The sequence below is a fragment of the Sorex fumeus genome, unplaced genomic scaffold, assembly GCF_029834395.1.
Source record: "Sorex fumeus unplaced genomic scaffold, SorFum_2.1 ptg000018l, whole genome shotgun sequence".
Taxonomy (NCBI): Eukaryota; Metazoa; Chordata; class Mammalia; order Eulipotyphla; family Soricidae; genus Sorex; species Sorex fumeus.
In genome coordinates this window covers 24,403,061-24,429,095 of record NW_026606075.1, presented here as the reverse complement: position 1 = coordinate 24,429,095, position 26,035 = coordinate 24,403,061, and the positions used below count along the sequence as shown (strand labels likewise).

The following is a 26,035-nucleotide window of genomic DNA, read 5'->3' as shown; positions in this document are numbered from 1 at the left end:
AAGTTAGTGAATGAACTTGACCCAGCAGACAATGGCTCAAGTTTCCTGACCTCCTGATTCCCTCATGATTTTTACCAGCCTACTCTTGGCTGGCAGATGTGCTCTGCTTAGTCATCAGCAACCTGCAGGACTGGTGGGAAAGCAAGCAACTGTACTCTACAGAAGGCAGAGGATTTGGATATGGTGACCCATACCATTGCTGCCCCAGCTCCTCTTGGCCCTCCATGACCTGTTGAACACCTACCTCTAATCCCGAGTCAGGCAGCAAGTTTACTCCGTGTCTTGCTGCAGACTGGCTCTTCCTTGCACAGTGCCAGAATAATTATAGTCTAATTATATAATACTTTTCCCCTGCAGTTACGCCCCCAGCTGCAGCTAAATATGTGACATGCTAACTTTCTGCAAGGACACTTTGAGCTGCAGGGATGAGGACGAATGCAGACCGTGTCCCGGTCTTCATGTCTGGTGACCATCTTTTACAATGATAACAGAAATATGTCATCAAGCAGGATGCAGTATCTGGCTTTAAAATCCTGTTATGTCGAACACCTTTCAAAGCTGGGAGGACTTAGTCACATCTCTGTGTACATTTTCTCTTGAAGAGATTCATGAATTGGGGATTTTTGTGAAATATAAACAAAACAGTTACCATTTATATTTTCTAATGTTCTTAATGTCGATCACCAAGAGAAGCATCTTATCAAAAACTCAGGGGCTGGAGCTATAGCACAGCAGGTAGGGAATTTGCTTTGCACACGGCCGACCCATTTGATTCCCAGCATCCCATATATTCCTCTGAGCACCACTAGGAGCGATTCCTGAGTGCAAAGCCAGGAGTGACCCCTGAGCATCACCGGGTGTGATCCAAAAAGAAAATAATAATAATAATAATAAATTCAGATGGGATTTAGCTACTTAACGGGAGTTTGATAAATTTATATTCATGCAGTCCCCACTGTATGATAAGTTTATATTCAGGCATTGTCACTTTGAGAGCATCACCAAGGACTCACACCCAAGCCATCATGCTTGGTTTATATCAAATCCTCCGACAGTAGCAGTCACCGATCTTAGAATCATCATTTCTGATGAGCCCGACTCTGTATTCCGTGCAGCTTTCCAGTTTTGGGTATTAATGGTTTTATTCCCAGGTCAGCTGTTTGACAGTCTGACAGCTGTTGTGTTAAGCAGTGGAGAAATTGGGCTGTGAAGGCCTGAAGGAACCACCTTCCTTGCTTTGCTGCCTGAGAATAGGGGCCATCGGTAGCAAAGCCATGATCTTCTTGCCACCTCTACTTCTCCAGATCCCCACCAGGATGTGGATTTGTGTTCAGAATCTCCTGCAACAAGTCACCACCCTTCCTACCTTTGTTTCAGGCAGTGTGTGTGTGTATGTGTGTATGTGTGTATGTGTATCTGTTAGAGGTGTGGGAGATGAGGCTGAGTAGTTTCTAGGTAACCTTTGGAAGGAGGACACAAGGACTCATGAAACTCACCTCAGCCACAGTTAGCAGGAAAACATGAAGAGCCAGTGGTACTCTGGGATACTGCCAGGACCCTCCGTGATGATGGTGGTGGGATGGGGAGAAGTCATCTTCCGTGCTGATGAACTCTGTACCCATCCTACCACTGTGTTCTGGCCCCTGTCATATTTTGCTTCTCTCTAGACCAGTGTTTCCTGAAGTGGACAATGATGGGTATGTGGTAGTAGCCTCAGAAACAGTATGGGCCAGGGGTAATCTTTTTGTTTCTTCCTTAAAGAAGATAGATTTCAGTGGAGCTGCTGAGTAATTTTTTTTTCTGAAAAGGGGGTGGTAGGATAAATAAATTGAACATCACTGCTCTAGGCCTTCAGAGGCCTGGCAGAAGATGTGAGGGGAATGTTTACTTTTCTGTCAACCTGCCGGATGCTCTGAGCTTACTTTCTCTGTACAACTTTAGTTTCCCAGTTGTCCAACTTCTCAGCCTGCAGGATACAAAAAAGGTACAGTGTTACATGATTGCCCCAAGCATAAAGTTAATAAATCCAAGCTGCTTTTTCATAAGAAGTATCAATGCAAGAAATTTAGTTCCCATTCTAGGAGCAGGAGTTAAATTGATGACCTCATTTTGCTGCAGGTTTATTCAATAGAACCACCTGCCTGGAGGTTTGAAGCCTGGATATAAACCTGGCAGTTCAGTTAGAGTTAGTCCTGGGGGTTATGGAAGAATGATCTAGTCCTATAATATTCCTTCAGCACTTGAGGAAAATTTCGCTTTGTCCCACTGGGCCCTATCATACTTCAGCTTCCGTGCTTTGTGCATAGCCATAAAATGAGTATTAAATCAGTAAACTTCGGAGGCTGGAGCTAAGACCTTGTACAAAGGCAGCCAGTTGCATTGACTAAACCAGTAGTGCCCTGGGGCACCTGTTTGCATACTAGACTTAGGCACATGAGTACTCAAAGAAAATTCTTGTGCAAGAGAAGAATTTATCACCTTATGCAATGTCAGTTGTCATTTACTGATCTAAGTTTAAAGCTTAAGGAGTTGGTCTCCAGGGGATACACTTCCCCCAAACCTCCCTCTCAATTCTGGAGGACTTGGGCCACGTTCCAGTAGGCACATTCCCAAATGCCTAGAAATACTTTTGGTAAGACCCCCACCCTGGGGCTGGAGCAATAGCACAGTGGGTAGGGAATTTGCCTTGCACACGGCTGACCCGGGTTCTATTCCCAGCATCCCATATGGTCCCCCGAGCACCGCCAAGAGTGATTCCTGAGTGCAAAGCCAGGAGTAACCCAGGAGTGATTCCTGAGTGCAAACCCAGGAGTAACCCCTGAGCATCACTGGGTGTGACCCAAAAAGCAAAAAAAAAAAAAAAAAAAAAAAAAGACTCCCACCCTACCCTTTGCCTGCTTCTTCAGGAGAACCATGCAGTACTGACTTGAGTAATGGTTTAAAATCCTCTTGTATTCCTTTATATTGTTTTCATTAATTTTTAACTAAATTGTGGGAGGGGGCTTATGCCCAGCTGTGCATGGGGCTTACTTCTGGGTCTGTGCTGAGGGGTTACTCCTGGTAGTACTTGGTGGAACATCTGCAGTGCCGGGGCTCTGACCAGGATCAGCCGTGTGCAAGGCAAGTGCCTTTTCTACAGCTCTCTCTCTCTCTCTCTCTCTCTCTCTCTCTCTCTCTCTCTCTCTCTCTCTCGGCTTCCTTCCCTTTTGCTTTATTTTCAATGTTACTAAATGCATCCCACTGGTAGAGCAATAATTCTGAGCATATTTGGTTGACTGGGAACAATTTAAATAGAGGAATAGACTTTACCCATCAGGGGTCTCACTCGAGTTGGATTTATTTTCCCCTCTACTCACCCACACCATGATGATTTCCCTCGTGCTCCCACACTGGAACCTTCATCTCTGCTGCTGGGGGATGAGAGAGCCCTTCCTGGGTGGGGATCCCTCTTTGTAAGTTGCCTTGCTTTTATTGAATCGAGTTTTGAGTTTGACAATTCAGGTCTACTAGAGTGATAAGGTAGATTGTGACTCAATTTTCTTTTTGCCAGTGACCTTTGAAAGTTTTTTTTTGCTTGTTTGTTTTTTATTAGTGAAACATCATGAGGTACAGTTGTAGACTTACAAATTTTCGTGCTTGGGTTTCAGTTATACAATGATGGAGTACCCATCCTCCACCAATGCCCATTCTCTACCGCCAAAGATCCGAGTAGCCCTCTCACCATACCCCCACCCCACCCTGCTTCTGTGGCAGGGCATTCCCTTTTGCTCACTCTTTCCTTCGGGGTCTTGTAGTTTGAAATAGAGGTTGAGTGGCCATTGTGTTCGGTCTATAGTCTACTTTCAGCACTCATCTCACATCCCAAGCGAGTCCTCCAAACTTCCTTTGGTTGGTGTTCCCTTCTCTATTTGAGCTGCCTTTCCCCCCAGCATGTGCTGCCGGCTTCCAAGCCATGGAGCAGACCTGGTACTTACCTCAACTATTCTTGGGTGCTCGACTCCCATTCTGTTACTATATATTCCCCCAGATTAGTGCAGTCTTTCTATGTCTGTTCCTCTCTTTCTGGCTCATTTAACTTAGCATGATATTTGAAAGTCTTAGAGAACTAAGAAATATGACTCTGGGATATTACACATATAAAATACAATGTGTTACTTCTTACACTATCCCAAGCCTTTTGAAAAAATGCATCAAGTGAACTGTTTGAATGTTTACAGTAACCTATAAAAATTGAGCGTTAACTTCATTTTCAAGATGAGAGCCTAGAGATACAGAATGCTAGTACAGCGGGTAGGACACTTGCTCTGCATGCAGCCCACCTGTTTCCATCTCTGGCATCCCATATGGTCCCCAAGCCTGCCAGGAGTGGTCTCTGGTGCAGAGCCAGGAGTAACCCTTGAGGACCACCAGGTGTGGCCCTAAAACAAAAACCTACAACAAAAAGTAACTCAAGGTTCTACTACTGGCAAAATACAGACCCAATTTTCTCCCAGTTCTGCCCTGCTCCTCAGAAACAGCTGAAAAGGATGGCAAAGTCAGATTCCTTTATGAATGGAAAAAATAGTAACATTTTAAGAGTTTTCTTTAGAAGAAACATCAGTCCAGTAAATCAAGGCGTGTGTGTGTGTGTGTGCGCGCACGCGTGTGTGTGTGTGTGTGTGTGTGTGTGTGTGTGTGTGTGTTTGATTATGTAATAAAGCCTTCTGTGGGATTTTTTTCAGTGGCCAGTACAAATAGCAGGCTGCCGTCACTAGCTGTCTATTTGCAGTGTGGGGTAGTAATTGAATGTATTTGCATTTTCTGTAGATTTGGGAAGCAGTTCCATTTCACCCGGAGAAATCGAGTGACTTCAGAGATGCTGGCTAGCTAAGAAGGTCATTAAGGAAAGTGCCCCCCTTTAGAGCTGCCTGAGGATAGTCCACCAGCAGGAGGGTTTCTGCCTAGCTGCCTTTTACAGGGCCTGGGGGTGTGGTTGGAGCAGAGCATCTTTAAGGCTGCTTTATCTGAAATCACAGAAGTAAGGAAGGAGAATAAATGTGTATGTGCTTGTAGCAAAAGGCCAGAAGACCTCAGATCCCATTGGTGCCTAATTAGTTCTCCTAATTGATGGGAAATTGACTTCCTCATGATCACTCGAGAATGAAAGCAAGGATGACCCTGAGGGCGAGATGGTCTCCCAGCATCTCAGGTCTACATATCAGTGTTCAGGTTTCACCCAGCACCCACAGTTCATCCTGTGCTCCGAGATGATTCTGTTGCATCACAAGTCTTCTCTGTGTCTCACACACACACACACACACACACAGACACACACACACACAGACACAAACACAAACACACACACACAGAATCACATCATAGCTACTCCCTTAAGCTTAATAAATTTTTTCCTCAAAAATTTTTTCCTCAAAAGATGAAAGTACTCAGTTTTAATGATTCTGAGGATCTGTTTACTTTGTAACATTAAGTGGTGAAAGGCTGATAATTTTACAGCAGAACTAATATCCATTTTTTGTCACTTTTCAGGGCCTGTAATTCAGTGTTTACAGCATTAGACCATTGTCATGAAGCCATAGAAATTACAAGTGATGACCATGTGATTCAGGTATGGTGACACTTTCTAGGTTTATGTTTATGAATAGAACTTTTCAAAAGGGGCACCTAGGAAAGTGAGGATGGGGTGGGTTTCCGCGTACAAAGAAAATGAGAAGCATACAAAGAAAAGCCCTGGTGAGTCACCTTAAAAATTCCCTACTAGGGGCTGTGTGGGAGTACAGAAATTAAAGCACATGCCTTACATGTGTGGGACCCCAGTTGGAACACCAGCATTCACATGGCCCCCTCAGGGTCACTGGGTCTGGCCCTGTGTCCTGAGTACTGTTGGGTGTAGCCTTGGTGGTCTCCAACCTAGAGGACCCCTTATAAGGCACCCACCAAAATAAAAAGCAAGCACAGAATAGAAGCCAGTAGCATGAATCTGAAACTTCAGAGCAAGGAGAAGTTGAGTAGAGAGTGTTACATATAGAGGTGAAGTGCCCTTTGTGTGCACCCCAGATAAAGGCTGCTTTATCTGAATGAGGGTGGTCAGTCAGGATGAATAATCATAAATAGATGCTTGATATATGTCCCTACCCTATGTCAGCTGGTTTTCAGGGCTCGACCACAGAAAAGTTGATGTCTTCTGTTTGTTCTTGGGCCACACCCAGTGGTGCTCAGGGATTTCTCTGGCTCTGTGCTCAGGGATCACTCCTGGTGGGCTCAGGGGGACATATGTGGTGCTGGGGATGAGCCTGGGTTGGCTATGCACTAGATAAGTGCCTTTTCCACTGTTCTGTTGCTCTGGCCCCAAAGTTGGTGGCTTCTTTCCAATGTTCAGAACTTAGGCAATTGCACAATAAGGTTTAGAGGGATCATCCAAACTGTTTGCTTTCCAGCAGAGGTGCCGACCACAGGTCAGACACTGCACCACGTATCAGTCACATATACATCTGTCTCTTAAAAACAGTCATATGCACAAGACACCCTTGGGCCAGGCGGGGCTCATGAAGCCGAGGGCCAGAGAAAATCAGGAACAAGGAACTTACTTGCCTACGATGCGCAGCTGAGACACAGCCATGGCTCAGTGCAGAGACATACTGGAGCCACCCAGTGCTGCATGCCAGGGCTGCAGGAGGCCTTGTGTCATGACAGGCCACGACTTCTGCTTGTATTAGCAACCTGAAAGGGAATGCAGAAAAGAAGTGTGTGAAAATGCATGAGAACAGAGCCAGCCAGTAAGAACCATAGTAAAATGTTATCCACCTATCTGATATTTTCTAAATAGCCCTGAGCATCATCCAAAGAGAACTGGAAAGCAGCCTTTGCCTTTGTGTGTTTAGTGTCTAATGGGAAAGAGAGCATGTAAGAAGTCATGGAAAACTTGCACTTAGGAGGGCAGTCAGTCAGCCTGGGCATGGGGTCTGGATTGCTTCCTGGAGTGAAACAGTGGAATTGGTGAGGCTGGGAGCTGCCAGAGGACGTTAGAAGCAAAGAGTGTGAATGAGCCAAGGCATAGCGGCAGGCAGTGATGTGCGGGTGAGGGACTGGGCTGGCTGAGGGTGTGTTCTGACCACCTGGGGAATGGGCAGGAGATCAGAGAGGACAGTGGGAGAACCCATCTCCTGCAGAGCCCCCTCAGGCCTGCTGCTGGGGCCACAGAACATCCTTGCTTTCCCTCCATCTCCTGGGTAGTTTGGTGCGAGGCCATTCCCCCAGGAACAGCTCTGACAGGCCCTTCCTGCCACTCTCACAGTGGAGCGCAAGTCTGACTTCATCGGATCAGATGGATGGAGATTGGGCCATTGGGAAGTGGCTCCCTCTGACCCCACATGATTGCGCCCTGACCTCCTTCACTCCAACTCTGCTCTTGAACTTGCCTTTGAAAAGGAATCGGAGCAGATGGGGAAAGGGCCAGATCAGGTTAGAGCTCTCAGTTCCAGGGCTCTGGGGACAGAGCTGTGGAAAGAACTTTCTGGGTCTGAAGAATGTTCCCCGGGGAGCCTCTTTGCAAGCCTGACCCGGGACCAGCATCCAGAGGGTCACCTGCTCTCCAAGCCCTTGAGCTGGACTCATTGTGCGGAGACTGGAAGTGGCATGCCCCTGGGCAGCAGGGGGCAGATAAGAGACAGGAGAGAGTATCTCACTGCTCATGGGCACAGGACGTTAAAAGAACCTCCTGTTGACTTGAGTTCTGGTGAACTCTCCTACTTGCCTCCCATCGCCCCCGGCCCCTCCCCACCCCGTGCTGAGTTTCTCCTGAGTCCTTGTATGAACAGTGATGAATACCATGCAGTGCAGGCAGGCATGGGAGCATGGGCATCTCTTGCCCTTTGTTGAATTTCTTCCATATCCCACACGGACCCAAATGCTGAGGAAGGGTCAGCAGTAGCAGAGGCTCCAGGAGGGCCCTGGGCAGGGATCCCTTGAGACCGGCATCCAGGTAGTTGGCAAGGGGCGGAGGCTTCTTGTGAGCTCTCCCAGCTCATCTTCCTCTGTGCCCCCACAAGTGCTCAGTTACTGTCTCTGCTTCCCTCTCACAGTATGTCAACCCCGCCTTCGAGAGGATGATGGGCTATCACAAAGGCGAGCTCCTGGGGAAAGAACTAGCTGAGCTGCCCAAGAGCGATAAGAACCGAGCAGATCTCCTCGACACCATCAACACGTGCATCAAGAAGGGCAAGGTAGGTGCAGCCGCACAACCACCGGGGGCCCTGTCCCCGGGACCTTTGCTTTTCTGTGCATTTCTCTGGCCCACCCTCAGGTTGGCTTCCTGAATAATGCTCTGATGACATGAACTCTCTTCCGAGTTTGCCACGGGAGCGCGTTGTTTTCAGTGTGATCCCTCTGGGTTCCCAGGAGAACCTGGGGCTTTGTGCCATGGTGGCAAGTCATATGGTCTGGTCTGATGAGGTTGCATGGGGATTTCCCAAATTTCTGGACCAGCCTCTTATCCCAAAGCAGAGATTCCCTCGGGAGCTCTTGTGTCCAGCCCTTAAGGACGAGGAGCCCCATCCTGTTCATGATCCTGTTCCCCACAGAGTGATAGCAATTCCAGCTGATTCTCTTTCCATGCCAGTGAGGTGGGGGCTCTGGGCAAGCACCCCCCTCAGGGGAAGTCTGCTCTCCTGGCTGGAATTGCCTCTGCCTCTCTTCCCAGCACCCAGCCTACCTGAAACCCTGCAGGGTTTTTTTCCGCTCACTGTCTCTGATATGCAGGCTTTGACCCGCATCAGGCATCATCCACTTGGGCCTGGGTCCACGAGGATGATTCTGGTTCTAAGCCCAGAAAGGAGGGAGACAGAGAAGGGAGCAGGACATGGGCCAGGACAAGCCCTCCAAAGAGCTGAGGAACAAGGCCCCCTTTTCTGGTGAGCCCAGAATGTGCATCCGTCCATTAGCCTTCTGCATTAACCGAAAATGGTTGTGGGGATTATGCTCCCTCCCTCCAAATGCAGAGCTACCAGGGATCCTGCCCCTGCCCCCCAGATCACCTGGAGCTTTGTCCCAGCTCCTGGCCCCCCCCCCCCCGCAACAGACTCCTCCCCCTTTGCCTCCTCCCTAGAAAATGCTCAGGACCAGACTCATCCCAGAGAAATCTTAGCTGGAGGCCATTGAGTACGAGAAAGATAAAAGGCATCTGGGGATATATGCTAGATTCTCCACCTCTTACCGTGCACAGCCCAGTTAAACTTTCTGAGCCTCAGTTTGCCCATCTGTCATCTAAGGGTGGGAAGACCCAGTGGACAGGTTGTTGAGAGGATTCTGAGATCCCCCCTGTGAAGAATTCCTTGCCCTGGGGCCACCCACCCCCACTTTGAGAGTTATGAGCAGGAACACCCTCCTTTGCTCACTCATGTCCCGGGACCCCAAGGTGCAGCCTGGCTGTGCATATGCATATGAGTCCAACAGTCTTGGACTAAGTCAAGCAGGACTAAGAGCCAGCCAAGATGTACACAGACACAGCAGCAAGACTGCAGTGATGTGAGGCCTGTCCCCAGAGCATGTGGGGGCTGGATTGGCTTTGGCAAGGTGGCTGCAGGCCAGGACATAGGATTTTAAGTACTCTCTCTGTTCGTGTAGGAGTGGCAGGGAGTTTACTATGCCAGACGGAAGTCCGGGGACAGCATCCAGCAGCACGTGAAGATCACCCCAGTGATTGGCCAAGGAGGGTGAGAGCAAACTCTTGAACTCTTGGTTCAAGTGCCGGGGTGGGCTCTGCACGCACAGACAGAAATGCCAGCTTGAGTTGGGTGCTGGCAGTGCAGTCGGGCTGGGCCACGCAGATGCCTCTCCTAAGGGCACCAAGGTTGTCCCCAGAGCCTTCCCGAAGGCGCCATCTCTTGGCCTCCCCACCTGCTTCACAACAACTAAATGACAAGGACTCCTGGGCCAGGCCGCACTTAGAGGCACCTTTTGGGACAAGGGAAAATGTGAGCTGGTCACCCTCTCTCCAGAAGAGGCCAGCTTGTCTCTAAGGGCCCTGAGAAGGGCCTGAACCCCCAGCGCCCCTGGCCAGTTGTTGTGCGATTTACACTTAGACACACCCAGGAAGTCTGTGAAGCAGCCACAGGGCATTTCCTCTCCCGTCTCACTTGTCTGGTTAGTTTTGAAATTGTTGCCCACCTAGCGCAGAGATCACATCTCTGATTTCTTGCCTTTTGGGAAACCTGTGCCTCGTCTCTGCTTCCCTCTGGGTGGTGGGGCACTGACAGGCCCCTGGCCTGGGGTATTTTTAGTGTCATCCTTTGCCCTCTCAAGTGACAGAGCCCTGGCTTGGGCATGTCCACCTTTGGGCCATGCTTAGAGGCCTTGGGGGCTGTCCCATGGTAGCCATCACTTTTGGACCATCTTTTCACAAACTTAAGATTCCTTTCTCATGTACGACCAGAAGTATTAATTGATCCCAGCCGGAGACACACCATTGCTTGGTAATTTCTGTTGGAATAAATTTCCCTGAACTTTCTGGTGCCTCAGATAAGAGTTCTTTGTCCAGACACAATCTCCATTGTTATCTCCCACCCCACCTCCGTTGCAAAAAAGCCTAGCAGAGGGAAATTTCCTGTTGCAGTAGTGGTCTTGCTTGCTTCTTCCTACTCAGTGGGACGCATTAGAGAAAAGTATTTTCTATGCTCTCTTCAGGGGAACAAAAGAAAAGGTAGGAAGGAAGGAGCGAAGGCAGATAAATGAATAGATGAAACACATTAGCTCCTTGCTATAGAGTCTAAAACAGCCCTCTGGAACTCCTGGCTTCCCTCTCAGGAGAAACCCTGATGAGCTGATTTTTGAGCAAGACTGAGTTGTGTGCCTATTCTTTGCCTGGTCTTCCTCCTGGCCAGGGGCAAAACTTCAGACTGAGTTTCAGGACCCTGCCCATGCTGGAAGTCCGAGAATTTCTCTCAGCCTGAGAACTGCCATGGCAATGATAGAATACCAGATAGAAAGAACAGCAGTCCTGGAATTTAATAGGTGTCCAAATGAATCTGTTGCTTTTTTTATGGAAACTGTAGAACTATTAGTGTCAGCAGAATTACAACAGATTTTTAATTCTGGAGTCCCCTCTCATCCTACCACAGAAGGAAGCTACCTGGGAGCCCAGCTTTGGGAGTCCCCCAAGAGAAACCCCATAAGGGATGAGTTTCAGCACCAGCTCCGACTGAAGGAGCACTCGGCTGGTGTGGAGTCTGTGCTTGAGGAAAGCGCTTTCTGTAGATCTTGGCCTGTGTTGGAGTTTTGGACCAGCCCAGGGTGGGCCCTGGGCTTTTGCTCAAAAACAAAGACACCATCGATGTTTTCATTTGCTGATTTCTTGAATCATCTTGTATCTGACTCACTAATAACTTATTATTTATGTTATTAGGAAAATTAGGCATTTTGTCTCCCTCAAGAAACTGTGTTGTACCACTGACAGTAATAAGCAGGTACAGTATTCAGTTTGCTTCCCCATCTGTGTCAGCCTGGCCATGTGTGACATTCTCGCCTCTGTTCTCTGTGTTTCTCATTTTTCTCATCTCTGACTGTGGCTCCCGATTAAGAAGGTTATGGGAAAATTAGCTTGTACTTGACAAAAACTTTTTCAGATTTCCTACAAAGCCATGCTCCTTTATTAGTAATGCTCACCGGTTATGATTTAGTTGATGGCTGAGCTTCCCTAGACAGATATATTTTAAAAGAGCATAAAGTTTTTCTTCTAATAAAAGGCGTTATTTTCTTAGTTTCTTAAACAAATTAAAAGTAGATATGCTTTTGAGCATCTCATTTCTACAAAGTCATATCAAAAGTTGAATCATTCTAAATGACTGAGTTTTATTTTTTTTTACCCTTCACATCATGTGGAAGAATACATTTATGTTGTCTTCTGAAGTAACAGTTTTAGTTAAATTGGTATTTAATGTTGGTATTTTGGTATTTAAAAGTTCTTTTGAAAATATCAGTAGGAAAATACTGGTATTGAGGTGGGGTTTTTTTGGTCTGATTTATACTTTTTGTCTAGCAGTACATGTTTTTACTTCACACTTGAAAGATTTTTTTTTTTGGTTGAAAAGTTTGTTTTTTGTTTTTTTGGTTGTATATGTAATTACTAATCTGTTTTTGAAAACCTACAAAATCAGGCCTTTCACTTATATGCTGATTGGAAATGTCTTCTATGCAGAAGGGACAATGTTCATAGAGGACAAGAAAGTCTTTGGGGTATAATTCATTGTGGCAGAATATGTCAAAGACCCAAAGTACGTGCAGAGTCTAACCAAGCAAGGAAAGAAAATGGGGAGTGGCAGCCAGGGTGGGGAACCCCTAGGCCTCCCCGCTGTGGGAGGTGGGAGGGTTACTCTGAAGGAAAGTGAGTCTGTGCAGTACCTTCAATCTGTGTCTCAGTCTGTCAAAGGTGTATTTGTCCATAAGCTTGCCTTTGAGGTGGAGGAGGTGGGGGACTGCTCCCGGCTGCTTCTAGCTCTGCACCCATGCCCAGGAGACCATCCCAAGAATTGAATCAGACTTGTTCTCACTGTCCCTGTCCCTGTCTTCCTGTTGTTCATCGATTTGCTCAAGCAGGCCCAGTAACATCTCCACTGTGACACTTGTTACTGTGTTTAGCATATTGAATACGCCACAGGTAGCTTGCCAGGCCCTGCCGTGCGGACGAGATACTCTCGGTAGCTTGCCAGGCTTGCTGAGAGGGGTGGAGGAATCGAACCTGGGTCGTCCAGGTCAGCCGCATGCAAGGCAAATGCCCTACCCGCTGTGCTATCGCTCCAGCCCAGTGCACAGCAAATGCCTTAACCCCGGTACTATCGCTTCGGCCCCAGGTGTTTTTAATAATTCAGTGTTAGCATTTATTACAAATTCATCACCAGAGTTACCATTTTTTCCTTTGTGATGGGAACTTTTAATAGCTGTTCTCTTAGCAGCTTCCGTCCACTGAAATATTAGCCAGGTCAGACCCTGTTTAGCTTCTGTAATCAAAGAAAATCAGGAGCATTCATGGTGGTTTTTCTATAGACTCCATGTGACTTTCCAAAGCACAGTGTGGCCTTATTAACTGTAGTCACTAGGCTAAATGCTGCTCCCCGTTTGTGTTATTTTATGTTTGGTGGCTTGTATATTTTGACCTGTTTCAGCTTCTCACATACTTCTCCCCTCACACACACACAAACACACACACCTGTTCTCTGTATAAGTTATTTTGATTTTAAGTTGGATTCTACATATAACTGAGATCATATGGTATTTGTCTTTCTCTAACTTATTTAACTTAGCATAGCACCCTCAAGTTCCGTTTTACTGAAAATGGCAGGACTTTTTTTCGTTCTTTGGTCTGAATAACATGGTATTTTATAGAGAGGTCTATATATAATATCTCACATTTTCTTTTTTTTAACTTTTTAATTGAATCACTGTGATAGACCATTACAAAGCTGTTCATGATTGGATTTCAGTCATACAGTATTCGAACACCCATCCCTCCACCAGTGTACATTTCCCAGCACCAATGTCCTCAGGTTCCCTCCATCACCCCACCCCACCCTCTGCCTGCCTCTGTGGCAGACTCTTTTCTTCTCTCTCTCTCCTTTTGGGCATTGTGGCTTGCAATATTGGTGCCAAAAGGTTATCAAGAATATCCCTTACCTACTTTTAACCATCAGATCTTGTCCAGTGTGATCATTCCCAGCTATTATTGTCACAGTTACCTACCCTTAGCCCTCATACACACTTTTTGTTAGTTCAAACCATTGACCAGTACTCCTAACCCCTGTTTTCTCTGGCCATGGATATTATTCTTCTACTATATATACATATATATGTATGTATGTTTGTATGTACGTATATCTTCTACTATATATAATATAAATATATACCACAAATGAATGGAATAATTCTATATCTGTTCCTTTCCTTCTGACTCATTTCACTCAGCATGATACTCTCCATGCCCATTCATTTATAGGCAAATTTCATGAATTCATTTTTGACAGCTGCATAGTATTCCATTCCTTTGGTAGATGTGTCATAAATTTCTTTATTCATTCATCTGTTCTTGGGCACTCAGGTTGTTTCCAGATTCTGGTTATGGTGAATAGTGATGAAATGAACATAGGAGTGCAGATGATGTTTCTGCTGAATCTCCCATTTTCTTTATCCTTTCTTTATCCTTGACAATCACATAGTTTCCATATTTTTCCTATTATTAAAACAATGTAGGGAACCATGGGCTTCATCTATTTTTTCAAATTATTTTTAATTTTCTCTCTATATATACCCCTAAGTAGAAAGTGGGATTTCTGCATTACATGATAGCTCTGTTTTTAATTTTTTTTAAGGACTCCTAACTGTTTCCATAGTGGCCATGTAAGTCACATTCCCACCAACAGTGCATCCGGCTTTCCTTTTCTGCGCAGCTTCACCAAAGCTGGTTACCACTTTTCCGTTTGTGCTCAGCCATTCTAACAAACATGATATGAAGTCTCAGGTTGGCACTGGTTTGTGTTTTCATGCTGATTAATGATTTTGAACACTTTTTCATGTACCTGTTGGCATTGTTATGTATTCTTTGGAAGTCTATTCATATCCTCTGCTGCATTTAAGTTTTCCTCTTCTTTATTAGATTTTCATGAGTTTACAGTGTTATGTAATATCATGGGTATAGCTTAAAACCTCCATGTGTGTATAGAATTTCCCACATCAAGCCAGGAGATATGACTCGGGTAAGGCCTTGCATGCAGTCAACTTCAGTTTCATTCCTGGTACCATATATGGTCTCCTGAGGACCATCAGGAGTGAACCCTCATCAAAGAGCCTTTACACCACTCGGTGTAGCCAGAACAACACAAAAGAGAGAATTCATCACACCATCAAGCCAAGTTACAGCACCATCTCATTACTAACAGGCTTCTGTAACCCTTCCTCCCACCCTTCATTCCCTCTAGTAACTACCACTGAGTCTAAGATCATTCTTACCAGTTTATTTGCTTTGGTTATTTATATTCCACATAAGAGAAACCCTTTGGTAATTGTCTTTAACTTCTTGGCTTATTTCATTGAAATAAGTACCATCCAGTTTGTCTCAAATGGAATATATTTTTTTCCAATGTCAGAGTATATTCCATTGAGTATTCCACAGTATTCCATTGACTATATAGGACACAGCTTCTTACTGTACTGTGTGTCCATTGAAATTTGGTTTGGTTCCATGTTTGACTATTTGACTAATGCTTCTGTGTACATGAGGGTGGGGATATCTTTTTGAAGTCATGCTTTCATATCCTTTGGATAATTGCCTAAGCATCACCTGTATGAGCTGTTTGTCTCAGTGTGGCTTGATTTCCATACCTTTGACAATAAGTGATGTTGGACATTTTTTCATGTGACTGTGGGCTATTTGTATATCATCTTTGGAGAAGTATCGATTCAGATTATGCCCATTTTTTTATTAGGTGGCTTGTTTATGGAGGGAATCATATCTGGTGGTGTTCATAGTTTATTCCTGACTCTGTGGGATAACTTAGGGTATCTCACGGAGTCAGAAATAACCTGGGATAATGTCTCATGGGACTCAGAGGAACATATGCAGTGCCATTGCCTGGTTCTTTGATGTTAAATTGTGTGAGTTCTTTATATATTTTGAATATCAACCCCTTGCAGATGTATAAAATCTTCTGATTGCTAGGTTATCTTTCCCAACACTACTTTCTGAAGATATTGTCCTTTCCACGTGGTTTACTTTTGGTTCCATTGTCAGAAATTTATTGACTGTATATGTGTGGATTCATATCTGGTGAACTCACACATATATAGTGGGTTCATTCGTATCTATTCATTGGTCTATTTGTATATCTTATACCAATGCTATAGTTTTTTTTGTTTTGTATAGTTCCGTACTGTAGTTTCAAATTGGGAATCGTGGTACCTCCAGCCTTGATGTTTCCTAGGGTTTTTTTGGCTGCTGTTAGAAGAGGCAAAGCTACCCAGTCCTTTTTTCCTTTTTTCAATCAGACTTGCTTGGGTCAACAGAAAATGTGTCCCCAGCACTGAGAATTTCAGCTGGAATCAGGAAATTTTCACTCCCTACAAGAGTCACGCCAAGAGGCAAGTCCTTTGAGACCTCTGGGAAAGGAAGGGAATTGACTTTCATAGGAAATAATAGTCTGCTCAAAGCAGTGTTTAGACATCCCTGAAAGAATGCGGTCTGCATGAGAATTAACAGGATCAGAGGGAGAGGCATAGAAAATCGGCCAGGGCAGGAGGGGAGGTGCTGTCAAGAGATGAGCCACTGAACCCATGCAGGTATCAAACAGTGTGTATGGGCCTTGAGTCCGCGTGCAGAATGCAGGCTACTGGGCTCATTCATGCCTGTGCCAAAACTGAGCACAGTCTCAAATCCAGCACAGCCTTCTTCCCACCAGCCTCGCCCTACCTCTGCCTCTCTCCCATTCTCCCAGGATGAACAGAAGCCTTGTCCCCCTCTCCCAGCCGCCTTGCAGCCCCACATGCCCCAGTGCTGCCAGAGTTGTTCATGGTCCAGCCCAAGAAACATCAAAGCCCACACCTTCCTTCATGCCCTTTCTCTGCTGTGGGTCACTCCCACTGCTGTCAGGGTCTCACCGCTCCCTCCCTGCCAGCGGGGTCACGGTCTCAGCTTGTCCTGCATGTCCCTCCACCTGGTGCACAGTAAGGCTTCAGGCCATTGTTGACTTGCGTGCAGCTAAGTAGTCTGGTCTCTGCCGCCCATAGACGCTGCTTGTCTCATGGGGAAAAGTGGCAGATCTGGGCATGGGGCTCACAGATGCAGAATCCAGGGCCCTCCTCACCTTTCCTCTCAAGAGAAGTGTCTTTTCTGTAACTTAGCTGCCACTCGGAGAGGAGTGGGAATGTAGGGCTGGGGTACTCTGAGCCATGGAACTGACATCAGTTAATCGCATGGTACATACCTAGGGAGCGAAAGACACTGGGATTTTATAGCCGCAGAGTTCTCTCTCTCCTTTCCTCTTCTCTCTCTTTCTCCTCTCTCTCCTCTCTCTCTCTCTTTCTGTCTCCCTCTCTCTCCCAACACCCATCCCCCCCATCCCTCCACCAGTGTACATTTCCCACCACACCAATGTCCCCTGTATCCTTCCTGCCTCTGTGGCAAGCAATTTTCTTCTCTCTCTCTCTCTCTCTCTCTCTCTCTCTCTCTCTCTCTCTCTCTCTCCCTCCTTCTTCCCCTCCTCCCTCCCTTCTTCCCTCTCTCTCCCTCTCTATATCTTCTCTCCCCCCCCCTTGTCTCTCTCTGTCTTACCCCTTTTTCTTTCTCCCTACCCCCTCTCACACATGTACAAACACACACACACACACACACACACACACACACACACACACACACACACACAGTTCTGCTCATGGAAGGAAGCTGGGGTGAATGGTGATGGGCTGATGGGTCTGTGTCAAGGGCTCCCAGGAGGCTGGGAGCAGCCTGTGGGGTGTTGCTTTGACGTCAGAGCCCGCCCATGGGTTTGCATTTTAACAAGGAAGCAGGCCGGGAGCCAGGCTGCTGTCTGCCGGCTGCGCCTGCTCGCCTGCCCGTCAGCAGCAAAGATCTCTCTGCCTGTGCGAAGCTGGTCGTGCTTTTTGCCAAGAGGCTGGAAATGCTCAGTGAGGGTTTGTCTGCTGTAAACATGGTCTCCGCTCCGCCTCACAAATCGTGTCTCCCCAAATTTGGATCAAACATCCCTTCTGCCAGAGCCTTCGAGTCTGGGCCCCAGGACCCAGGAAGGGGACAGCCCGAGAGACAGAACAGTGCAGGGAGCACAAAGCAGACTACAGAGGATGGGCTGGCGTTTGCTCGGGGTTGCCCAGGACAGTGGTAGCATCTGGCAGCCACAGGGCCACATGTATCCTGTTGCATGTGGAGAGTCTTTTTCTGGCACTGCTGGGGATGGAAGCCAGGACTCCTGCGTGCCGGCACGCGCTTCACCGTGGAGTCTCAGCTAGAAAGCAGTTTGGTTTTTTTTTCTTCCTATGTAGGAGGTTTTTTTTTTCCTATGTAGGAGGTTGAACGCATGCAAGGCAAGTGCCCTAAATGGCTGAGTTATATCCCTGGCCCTGTGTGTGTGTGTGTGTGTGTGTGTGTGTGTGTGTGTGTGCGCGCGCGCACACTGTGTGTGTGTGTAAGATGTGACTTTATTTATTTATTTATTTATTTATCTTGCTTTTTGGGTCACACCCAATGATGCACAGGGGTTACTCCTGGATCATGCACTCAGGAATAACTCCTGCCGGTGCTTGGGGGACCATATGGGATGCTGGGAATCGAGCCCAGGTTGGCCGTGCGCATGGCAAATGCCCTACCCACTATGTTATTGCTTTAGCCCAGTCACTTTATTTTTAATTTTTTTTTTGATTTTTTAAAAAAATTTTTTAATGAATAACTATGAGATACAGTTACAGATTTACAAACTTTCACGATTACAATTCAGTCATACAATGATCAAGTACCCATCGCTGCCCATTTTCTACCACCAATGTTCCGAGTAACCCTCCCACCACCTCCCCCCCCACACACACACATGCACACACATCCCCCGCCATCTCTGTGGCAGGCACATTCCCTTTTACTCTCTCTCCTTTTTCTCTGGCGCTTTTTGCATGTGAAGTTTTATTAGCACACGGTTCCTGTTGGCTGCTCTCACATCACAATGGCAGGGCAGAGGAGTTACCACAGAGATCAGACGTCTATGGAGCCCACCCCGTTTCTAGGAAATAATTTCCTTCCTTAGATTTCTCACTTACTCAGACTGGGGATAGTTTTCCTAGCCCTCAAGATGACCCCTCCTCCATGCAGATACGCTTCCCGGGCACCTTTGCTTTCACGCCCACCCTGCACCACTCTTCAGCTCCTTTACAGGGGAAGGCGGGAGGACCACATTCCCCTGACACACTTGCTCTTTCCGGAAGTTCAGATCCAATTTCTGACCATGGGATCGGAGGGCTCTACTGTCCCATGCAGGATCAGACTCACATGGCGGGAAAGGGGGCTGACAGGATCATCAGTGGGCACCAGGTCCTCCCAGGCCATGCTGGTGAGTGCAGGGGACCTTGCCACTGCTCCCCATGCCGACCCACAATGCCCCCAGATTGTGTTGCATCTTGCCCTCCCCTCTGAGTGTTGGCCATGGGAATGGGGAGGACGTGGCTTTCCTGAGAATGACAGGCAGGGAGCCCTGGGGCTGAGGGCGGGAAGGCAGATGGGGAGAAGGATGGGGCTGCAGCTGGGGTGTGGGTGTCCACCAGATGGACCCGTGGGTGCCTCTCATGGATGGGCGTAACATGGGCTGAGGAAAGCCTTGGGGACACCTGGCTGTCTGGGTGTAGAGAAGGACGTGGTTCTCTTGCAGTTACGAGCCCCACTGTGGGCAGTGCCAGAGAAGTGTCTGGTTCCAGGATGGGTATGAGTAGGGGAAAAGTGGGCTCCAGCTTCCAGGAAGCCCGTTTCTGTCTGGCACATCAAGGGTCCAGGGCAAAGTCTGACAGAGTGCCGTGCAAGGCGAGTCTGACCTGGGGTTTGTATGGGGCCTTCCACAGGCCTTTCGAGTTCCACCGACAATCTTGTATGTGTGTCACAACTGGAAGATGGTTTCAACCATGAGAAAAAGAGGGAAAAGTACTGGAGCTATTGGCACTCACCTTGCATATAGCCAACCCAGGTTCAAATCCCCGGCACTCATGCACTGTACATGATTCCCGAACAGCACCAGGAATGATCCCTGAACAGAGCCAGGAGTAAAAGGTAAGGGGAACATTATCTAAATAAAAGCTAACCTGGAAATTTGTCTTTGTGAGGAAGCATTTCTTCCTCCACAAATCCATGAGTGCCTGAGCGCCTCACGTATGGGATTGGGGACCGACATTGGGAGTCTCTGTGTAACTGACTGGGGACTAACAGGGGCAGGACTGTGGCCGAAATGGCCAAGTTGATGGCAGTCATCTCTTGCTGCATAAAAAACTTTATTCCTATCTTAAGAACTAATTTAAATTTGTGGTAAACATGAGGAGAAAACCAGAATGGGACTGCAGTGGTAGTACATAAAAGTGCTCAGATCGGTCTTGCAGGCCGTTCCAATCACTCTTAGCTTTACCTTTTACCGATAAGCCCTTGGACATGAGGAATGGTTTCCTGATTCATAGTGTGCTGGGATCCTGGCTTCACGAGCAGGTCTCTCCTGGGATAAAGAGTCAGAATAGATTCATATTTTGCTTCTGGTCTGCTGACCTCCTCCTATATGGTAGAAGCCCCCAAGCTCTGCTCTATCTCATGCCCGGCCTTAGTTCAGTGTCCCAGTTTGAAATGTGAACAGTCAAATGGAGAAAATTTTCAGGTGGAGAAACCACATGCTTGGTTTCAGAGACTTGGTATGAAAAAGCAGGTAAAAGAGCTTATCAGAAATCTTGGGATTAGGGTCGGGAGCTGACTCCGAGGGCCTTTGTTTGGGGTTGTCTAGGACAGGATTTGCATGTAAGAGGCCCAGGTGCCATCCCCAGCATCACTTTGTCCCATGAGCACTACCAGGCATGACATCTCCACCAGACAAAAAAAAAGAAGAAGAAGAAAAATACCTGTTTGTGGGCCAGGGATGTTGGCTTAGGTGTAGAGCGTATGCCTCACATCTGATGGGTCTGGATTCGGTCCTAGTACCACATGTCTGGCCCTTAGTACTGCTGAATGACCCCAGAACACCACTGGGCCTAAGCACTTTTAAGTGTGGGCACCTTTGGGCCACACCTGGAAATGCTCACTCTGACTGACTCCTGGCTTTGTGTTCAGGGATCTCTCTTGGTGGGACTCAGAGAACCGTATGCTGGGGATTGAACCTGGGTCAGTTGTACACAGGGCAAGTGCTATTATTCCCTGTACTCTTTCTCTCTGATCCTCAATTCTTTTTTTTTAATTTTTTAAAATTTATTCAAATTAGACAAAAGTCACAACTGTTGAGACCGTTCGAGTTGAAATTGATTAGATAACAAAGCTCAGATATAAAAGCACTGTAGCACTGTCCTCCCATTGTTCATCGATTTGCTCAAGTGGGCACCAGTAACATCTCCATTGTGTGAGACTTGTTGTTACTGTTTTTGTCATATCGAGTACACCACAGTGAGCTTGCCAGGCTCTGCCGTACGGACGGGATACTCTCGGTAGCTTGCCAGGCTCTGTGAAAGGGATGGAGGAATCGAACCCAGGTCCGCCATGTGCAAGGCAAAAGCCCTACCTGCTCTACTTCAGCCTTTCTTTCAAATATAAAAATGAGTATAAAAATCAGTTTTGTAATGTGAAAATTGTTATATCTTATCACAGGGTTAAGTCCTTGTCTGAGAATTTACTGTTGTTGCTGGTTGAGCCTTCTGTATTATTGTTTTTGTGTGTTGAGTTTTGTCATCTGCTATGTTACTTTCCTATCCCATTTGGTGTGCTCCTACTGGAATTTCAGTGTTGAGGAATTGGGAGGTGTTGCGTATGTAGTCCAGAAACTTCAGGATCTATGGCCTGGGCCATTAGTGAAGTGGTGGAGTTGAGCCCTCGGTGTGGCTGCAGTGGTGGGCTGAGAGTGCTGCTACCCAGGCATGGGTAGGGTGGATGCTCGACCCGCCTGCCTCCCATGGGCAACCCAGAGTTTTCAGCCATGGGAATCTGTGTGTCCATGATTTTTAGCTGCTTAGTGTGCATCTCCCTGAAGATAAGTCAGTAATCGGTGCCTGAGGGCCGTGTGGGAGTTGGGTGGGGGAGGTAGGCTTGGCTGTCAGGGCTTCTAGAAGTCTGGGGGGTTGGGGAGGTTGAGGAATGCTGCCCACCACAACTCAGAGAAGACCCCAGAGTTCTTAGCCTGGGCACTGGTTTACCTGAAAGTATCTACAGATTGGTGTCTCTGCAGAGAATATCAGTGAAGTGGTGGAATTGAGCCCTCTACAGAAAAGGCTGCAGGAGTGGAGTGTGGGTGCGGCTAGCAGGGCTTGTTATTCGACATCATGACCATCCTGTTATTCGTCGATTGCCTCGAGCAGGCCCCAGTAACATCTCCTTCATCCTAGCCCTGAGATTTTTTTTTAAAAAGTGCCATATTCAAGGCTCTTTCAGAGTTAGGAGAATGAGACCCTTCATTGTTACTGGTATTTGGCATATTGGGTACGCCACGGGGAGTTTGCCAGACTCAAACTGGGTGTGGGTGCGGCTAGCAGGGCTTAAAAAAAAAAACACAAAAAAAAAACAGCCTCCCCTGGGTACTTGTTTTAAAAATACATCTCTATGCTAGATTTTACATTCAGATAACATTTTTACATATGGTACTTCAAATAACATTAAAATTGCCCCTCGTTTCTTTTTACGTTTTAGTGTGGCTGGTAAAAGAAAAAAGTGGAGGGGGGACATTAGGGGCGTGGTTTGCACTTGTGGCTCACACAGTGTTTCTGCTGGGCAGAGCTGAGCTAGCTCTTCCCTGCCAAATCCTTTCACAGAGCCCGTCCCTTTCCCGGTAAGAAACAGCTCGGAGCCCGTGGGGGCTATTGCTGTCTGAGCCGGCTGGCTGCTGGCTTTCTGAGTCCCAGGAGAGGCACCCCTGACCCAGTTTCCCCAGTTCCTGGGAAGGCTGCCACCCCCCCACACACACCCCCAAGCAGGAAGATCCTGATGGACCTCACACACCTTCAGAGGACTCTGAGTGGAGACAAGTTGGGGTGCCTTCCTTTAGTTCGTAAGCGACTGTCAGAAGTTCAGTCTCAGGACCAGAGATAGAAGACGGGGAATAAGGTGACTGACTGATCACCTTGCACGGGGCCAACCCTGGTTTGCTTCCCGGCACCATATATGATTCTTCGAGTCCCAGCAGGAGTGACGCTTGAGTGCAGAGCTAGGAATAAGGCCAGAGCACTGCCAAGTATAGTCCCAACACCACCCTCCAATTCCCCCTAAAAAGCTCCGTCTTCCTAGAGCTTTAGGGAAGCACTGGGGAGGCCCCGGGACTAGGGGCCTGGTGGCTTCTTCCCTGCTCTCCTCGTGACCCCTTCTTGTCCACCCCCAGTCTGATCTCCTCTGGGGGGTGACCTTGCCCACCATTTCCCCTCCTCATCTCTCCCCCTCCCTATTTTTCCAAGTTCCCTCTAATTCTTTCCTTTCTGGCAAAGGGTGTGTGTGGCTAATTGGCCTTTTCATGATTTGGGGTCCAGTTTAGCATGTAGCAGAGCCGGGCCATCACTAATGCTGGAGTCAGAGGCTTGGGGAGATTCTCTGTAGAGCTGAGAGACAAGCGCCTGGTGTGGAGAACCGGGAGAAAAGGACTCCTAAGGCGCTGGCTGGTTTCTGCTCAAGGCTAATCCCGAGTTGTGAAAACATATTTTCAGAATGATCTCAGTTTCCAGTATCTGAGCTCTGTCACATTGTTCTGAATGGTGTGAACTGCTTGAGGTGTCTTTGTGCTTGAACTTGGCTCTGGCCTCTGACAATTTTCCTCGAGCTTATTTGCTGTGTCTCTTCCCTACCCCATTCGCTGGCAGACTTCTTGTCTAAGGTACCTGTTGGACTGTTTACCTTACCTGTGCTGGGTTATTTCACCTCAGGGCAGAAAGTTCTCTCTCTGTGTACGGTGCAGACATCAGGAAATTATTTTCCAGGCTGATTTTAACACCTCCCCCCGCATCTACTGACCAATAAACGTTGGAAGACTATTAAAGATGGAGATCTGTCTCATTCCAAGTGACTTTTATTTTTCCATTGGCGGGAATGTGGATTTACAAGACTAGATATGTTTTAGGGCTTCACTTTCACATTTCTTCTCAATGTTTGTCATAAAATCATGCCCTAAGTACTAGTACTTAGTACTTAGGGATACTAGTACCCCTTCACTACAGTCCACTGTGTCTCCTCCCCACTGCAGTACCCCTGCTTTAGTTCAGATGTCAGAAACCAAGAGTTTGTTTTCGTTTGGATTTGTGTTTGCGGTTGCCTTGCTTCACTTCTCTGTACCCCACATATGAGAGTGGGCATCTGGTGTTTGTCTTTCTCCCTCTGACTTATTTCAGTTAACATGGCCCTGGCTAGTCTGACCCACATTATAGAAAAAAATAAAACTTGAGGGTGCCTAGGAGATCACAGTCCCATGTACCTTGGACCCTCCAAGTACAGCCATGTGGAGCCTGGGTGACCCCGAGTACTGCCAAGTGTTGCCCTGGTGCCCTCCCTCCCCAGGACTGTTAGACCCAAATACTATTCATCAGACCTGAGGAATTAGGGCTAGCATCCGCCAAGAGTGGCCCCCACAGGCCTTCTGAGCACTATTTAGGAGACCCCTCACCAGAATTTACCGAGCAAGACAGCATTTTTCTTATAGCTGACAAAGTATCTTCTGTTATTCCCATGTCTGTTGTGTGTTTACAAACCATATTCTTCAGCCACTGTTTTTGGGTGTTTCAGTTGCTTCCAGAGCTTGCTGCTGTAAATAGCACTGCCTTAGGCCTAAGTATGCATATATCTTTTTTTAATTTTTGACTTTTTTTTTGCTTTTTGGGGCCATACTCAGCAGAGCTTGGGGGTTACTTCCCTCGTCAGTGCTCAGGGGGTTTTCCCAGTGGGGCTTGGGGTCGTGTGGTGCCAGAGATTGAATCCAGGCCTCTCATGTGCAAAGCATGTGCTCAGCCTATTGAGCTTGCTCTCGGCTCTGATATTCTGAAGTTTTGTTTCTTTGTTTTTTTTTTGTTCTTCAGAGTGCTACATAAGAGTAGACTTGCTCGATCATATGGTCGATCTATTTTGAGCAATGTGCTGTTTTCGATAGAGGTTAGACCAATTTACATACATGCCCACCGGCACTTGCAGTTTCTGGGTTTTTTGAAGTAGGCCATTCTCACAGGTGGGAGTTGGTATCTCATTGTTGTTTTAATTTGTATTTCCCAGATAATCAGTGATAGTGAACAATTTTCTTGTGCTTTTCAGCCATGTCTCTATCTTCTTTAGAGAAATATCTCCCCAGCTCTTTATCTGGGACTGGTTTTCTGTTGTTGAGTTCCAAATTATTATTACATGTAGTTCGGACCTGTATGCAGTTAGCACATATCTTATGTACTGTTTCAAAGTATATTTGCTGTATTCTCCCCGAGCACGTCTCCACGTGTGACTTTTTCAAAGGAAGGAGAAGTACGTGAAGGAGGAAGTGACCTCAGTTCACCTGTTCACGTGGAGAAATGTATTTTATGGCACCCACACAGACCCAAGATCCCAAGTTTGTACATATGTACTTTACTCTCAGTAGGTGACGCAAATATTTGTTGGTATATTTGGTAAAGCCCCTAAGTAAACAGCATTTTTTTTCATTTAGCTTTAGTACATATTTACACGAAGCTATTTAAAGAAAGCTATTTGATATTGCAAAACCGCATCCCCGAGCAGACGTGGAGTACCCGCTGTGTGTCAGAGGGGCAGGCAGGGAGGCGCGCCCAGCAGGGGATGGGAAGCAGGCAGGGTCACTTCGAGATGGACGTGTGTTGGCGGGGGTGGGGAGGGAGGATTAAGGGGGTGTGGAGTGTTGGCTCAGAGGAGGCACATACAGTGTCAGACCTTCCAGTGGTGGTGGCCATGGAATCAACTGGGTCAGGCTTCCCGAAGCCCCAGTGCTCAGAGGCGGAGGCAGCCACCTGGCGCTCGTGTGTAGGTCCCAGCAGTTTCAGCCTCTCGGGAGCTGATTGTTTCATTTTTCAGGCTTTCGTAAAGCAGTTGTTAAACCAGCCATGACTAACATTCACCCGGTGAGCTTGCCCGTACATAAAAATTTTACATTGCAATGTTTAGAATGACATGCTTAGTGTGTCATGACTTGTCACCATTCTTCGTACTTTTGAAGTGATTTCTGTCTGTGTCAACTGTTGGTGGGTTCACCCCAGAATTCTGCTCCCCTGCCCCCACCTGTCAGCAACATCATCATGGTCACTTCCATCACTGAGGGTGGGAGTAATTTTAGGCCAAGAAAATTAGCAGATGTTATGAATAAAGATG

At 47.1% G+C, this 26,035-nt stretch overlaps 1 protein-coding gene across 4 annotated transcripts in view; it reads left to right on the top strand.

Annotated features, from left to right (window-relative positions):
* The window catches only part of PDE8B (phosphodiesterase 8B), a 271,503-nt gene that overhangs the window by 186,051 nt on the left and 59,417 nt on the right, over nt 1-26,035 (top strand). For all 4 annotated transcript variants that reach the window (XM_056112509.1, XM_056112510.1, XM_056112508.1 and 1 more), the window contains exons 7-10: nt 5,527-5,605; nt 8,079-8,219; nt 9,619-9,707; nt 11,396-11,456. In XM_056112509.1, the coding sequence (XP_055968484.1) occupies nt 5,527-5,605; nt 8,079-8,219; nt 9,619-9,707; nt 11,396-11,456 (370 nt within the window). The remainder of the gene's footprint in view (nt 1-5,526; nt 5,606-8,078; nt 8,220-9,618; nt 9,708-11,395; nt 11,457-26,035) is intronic.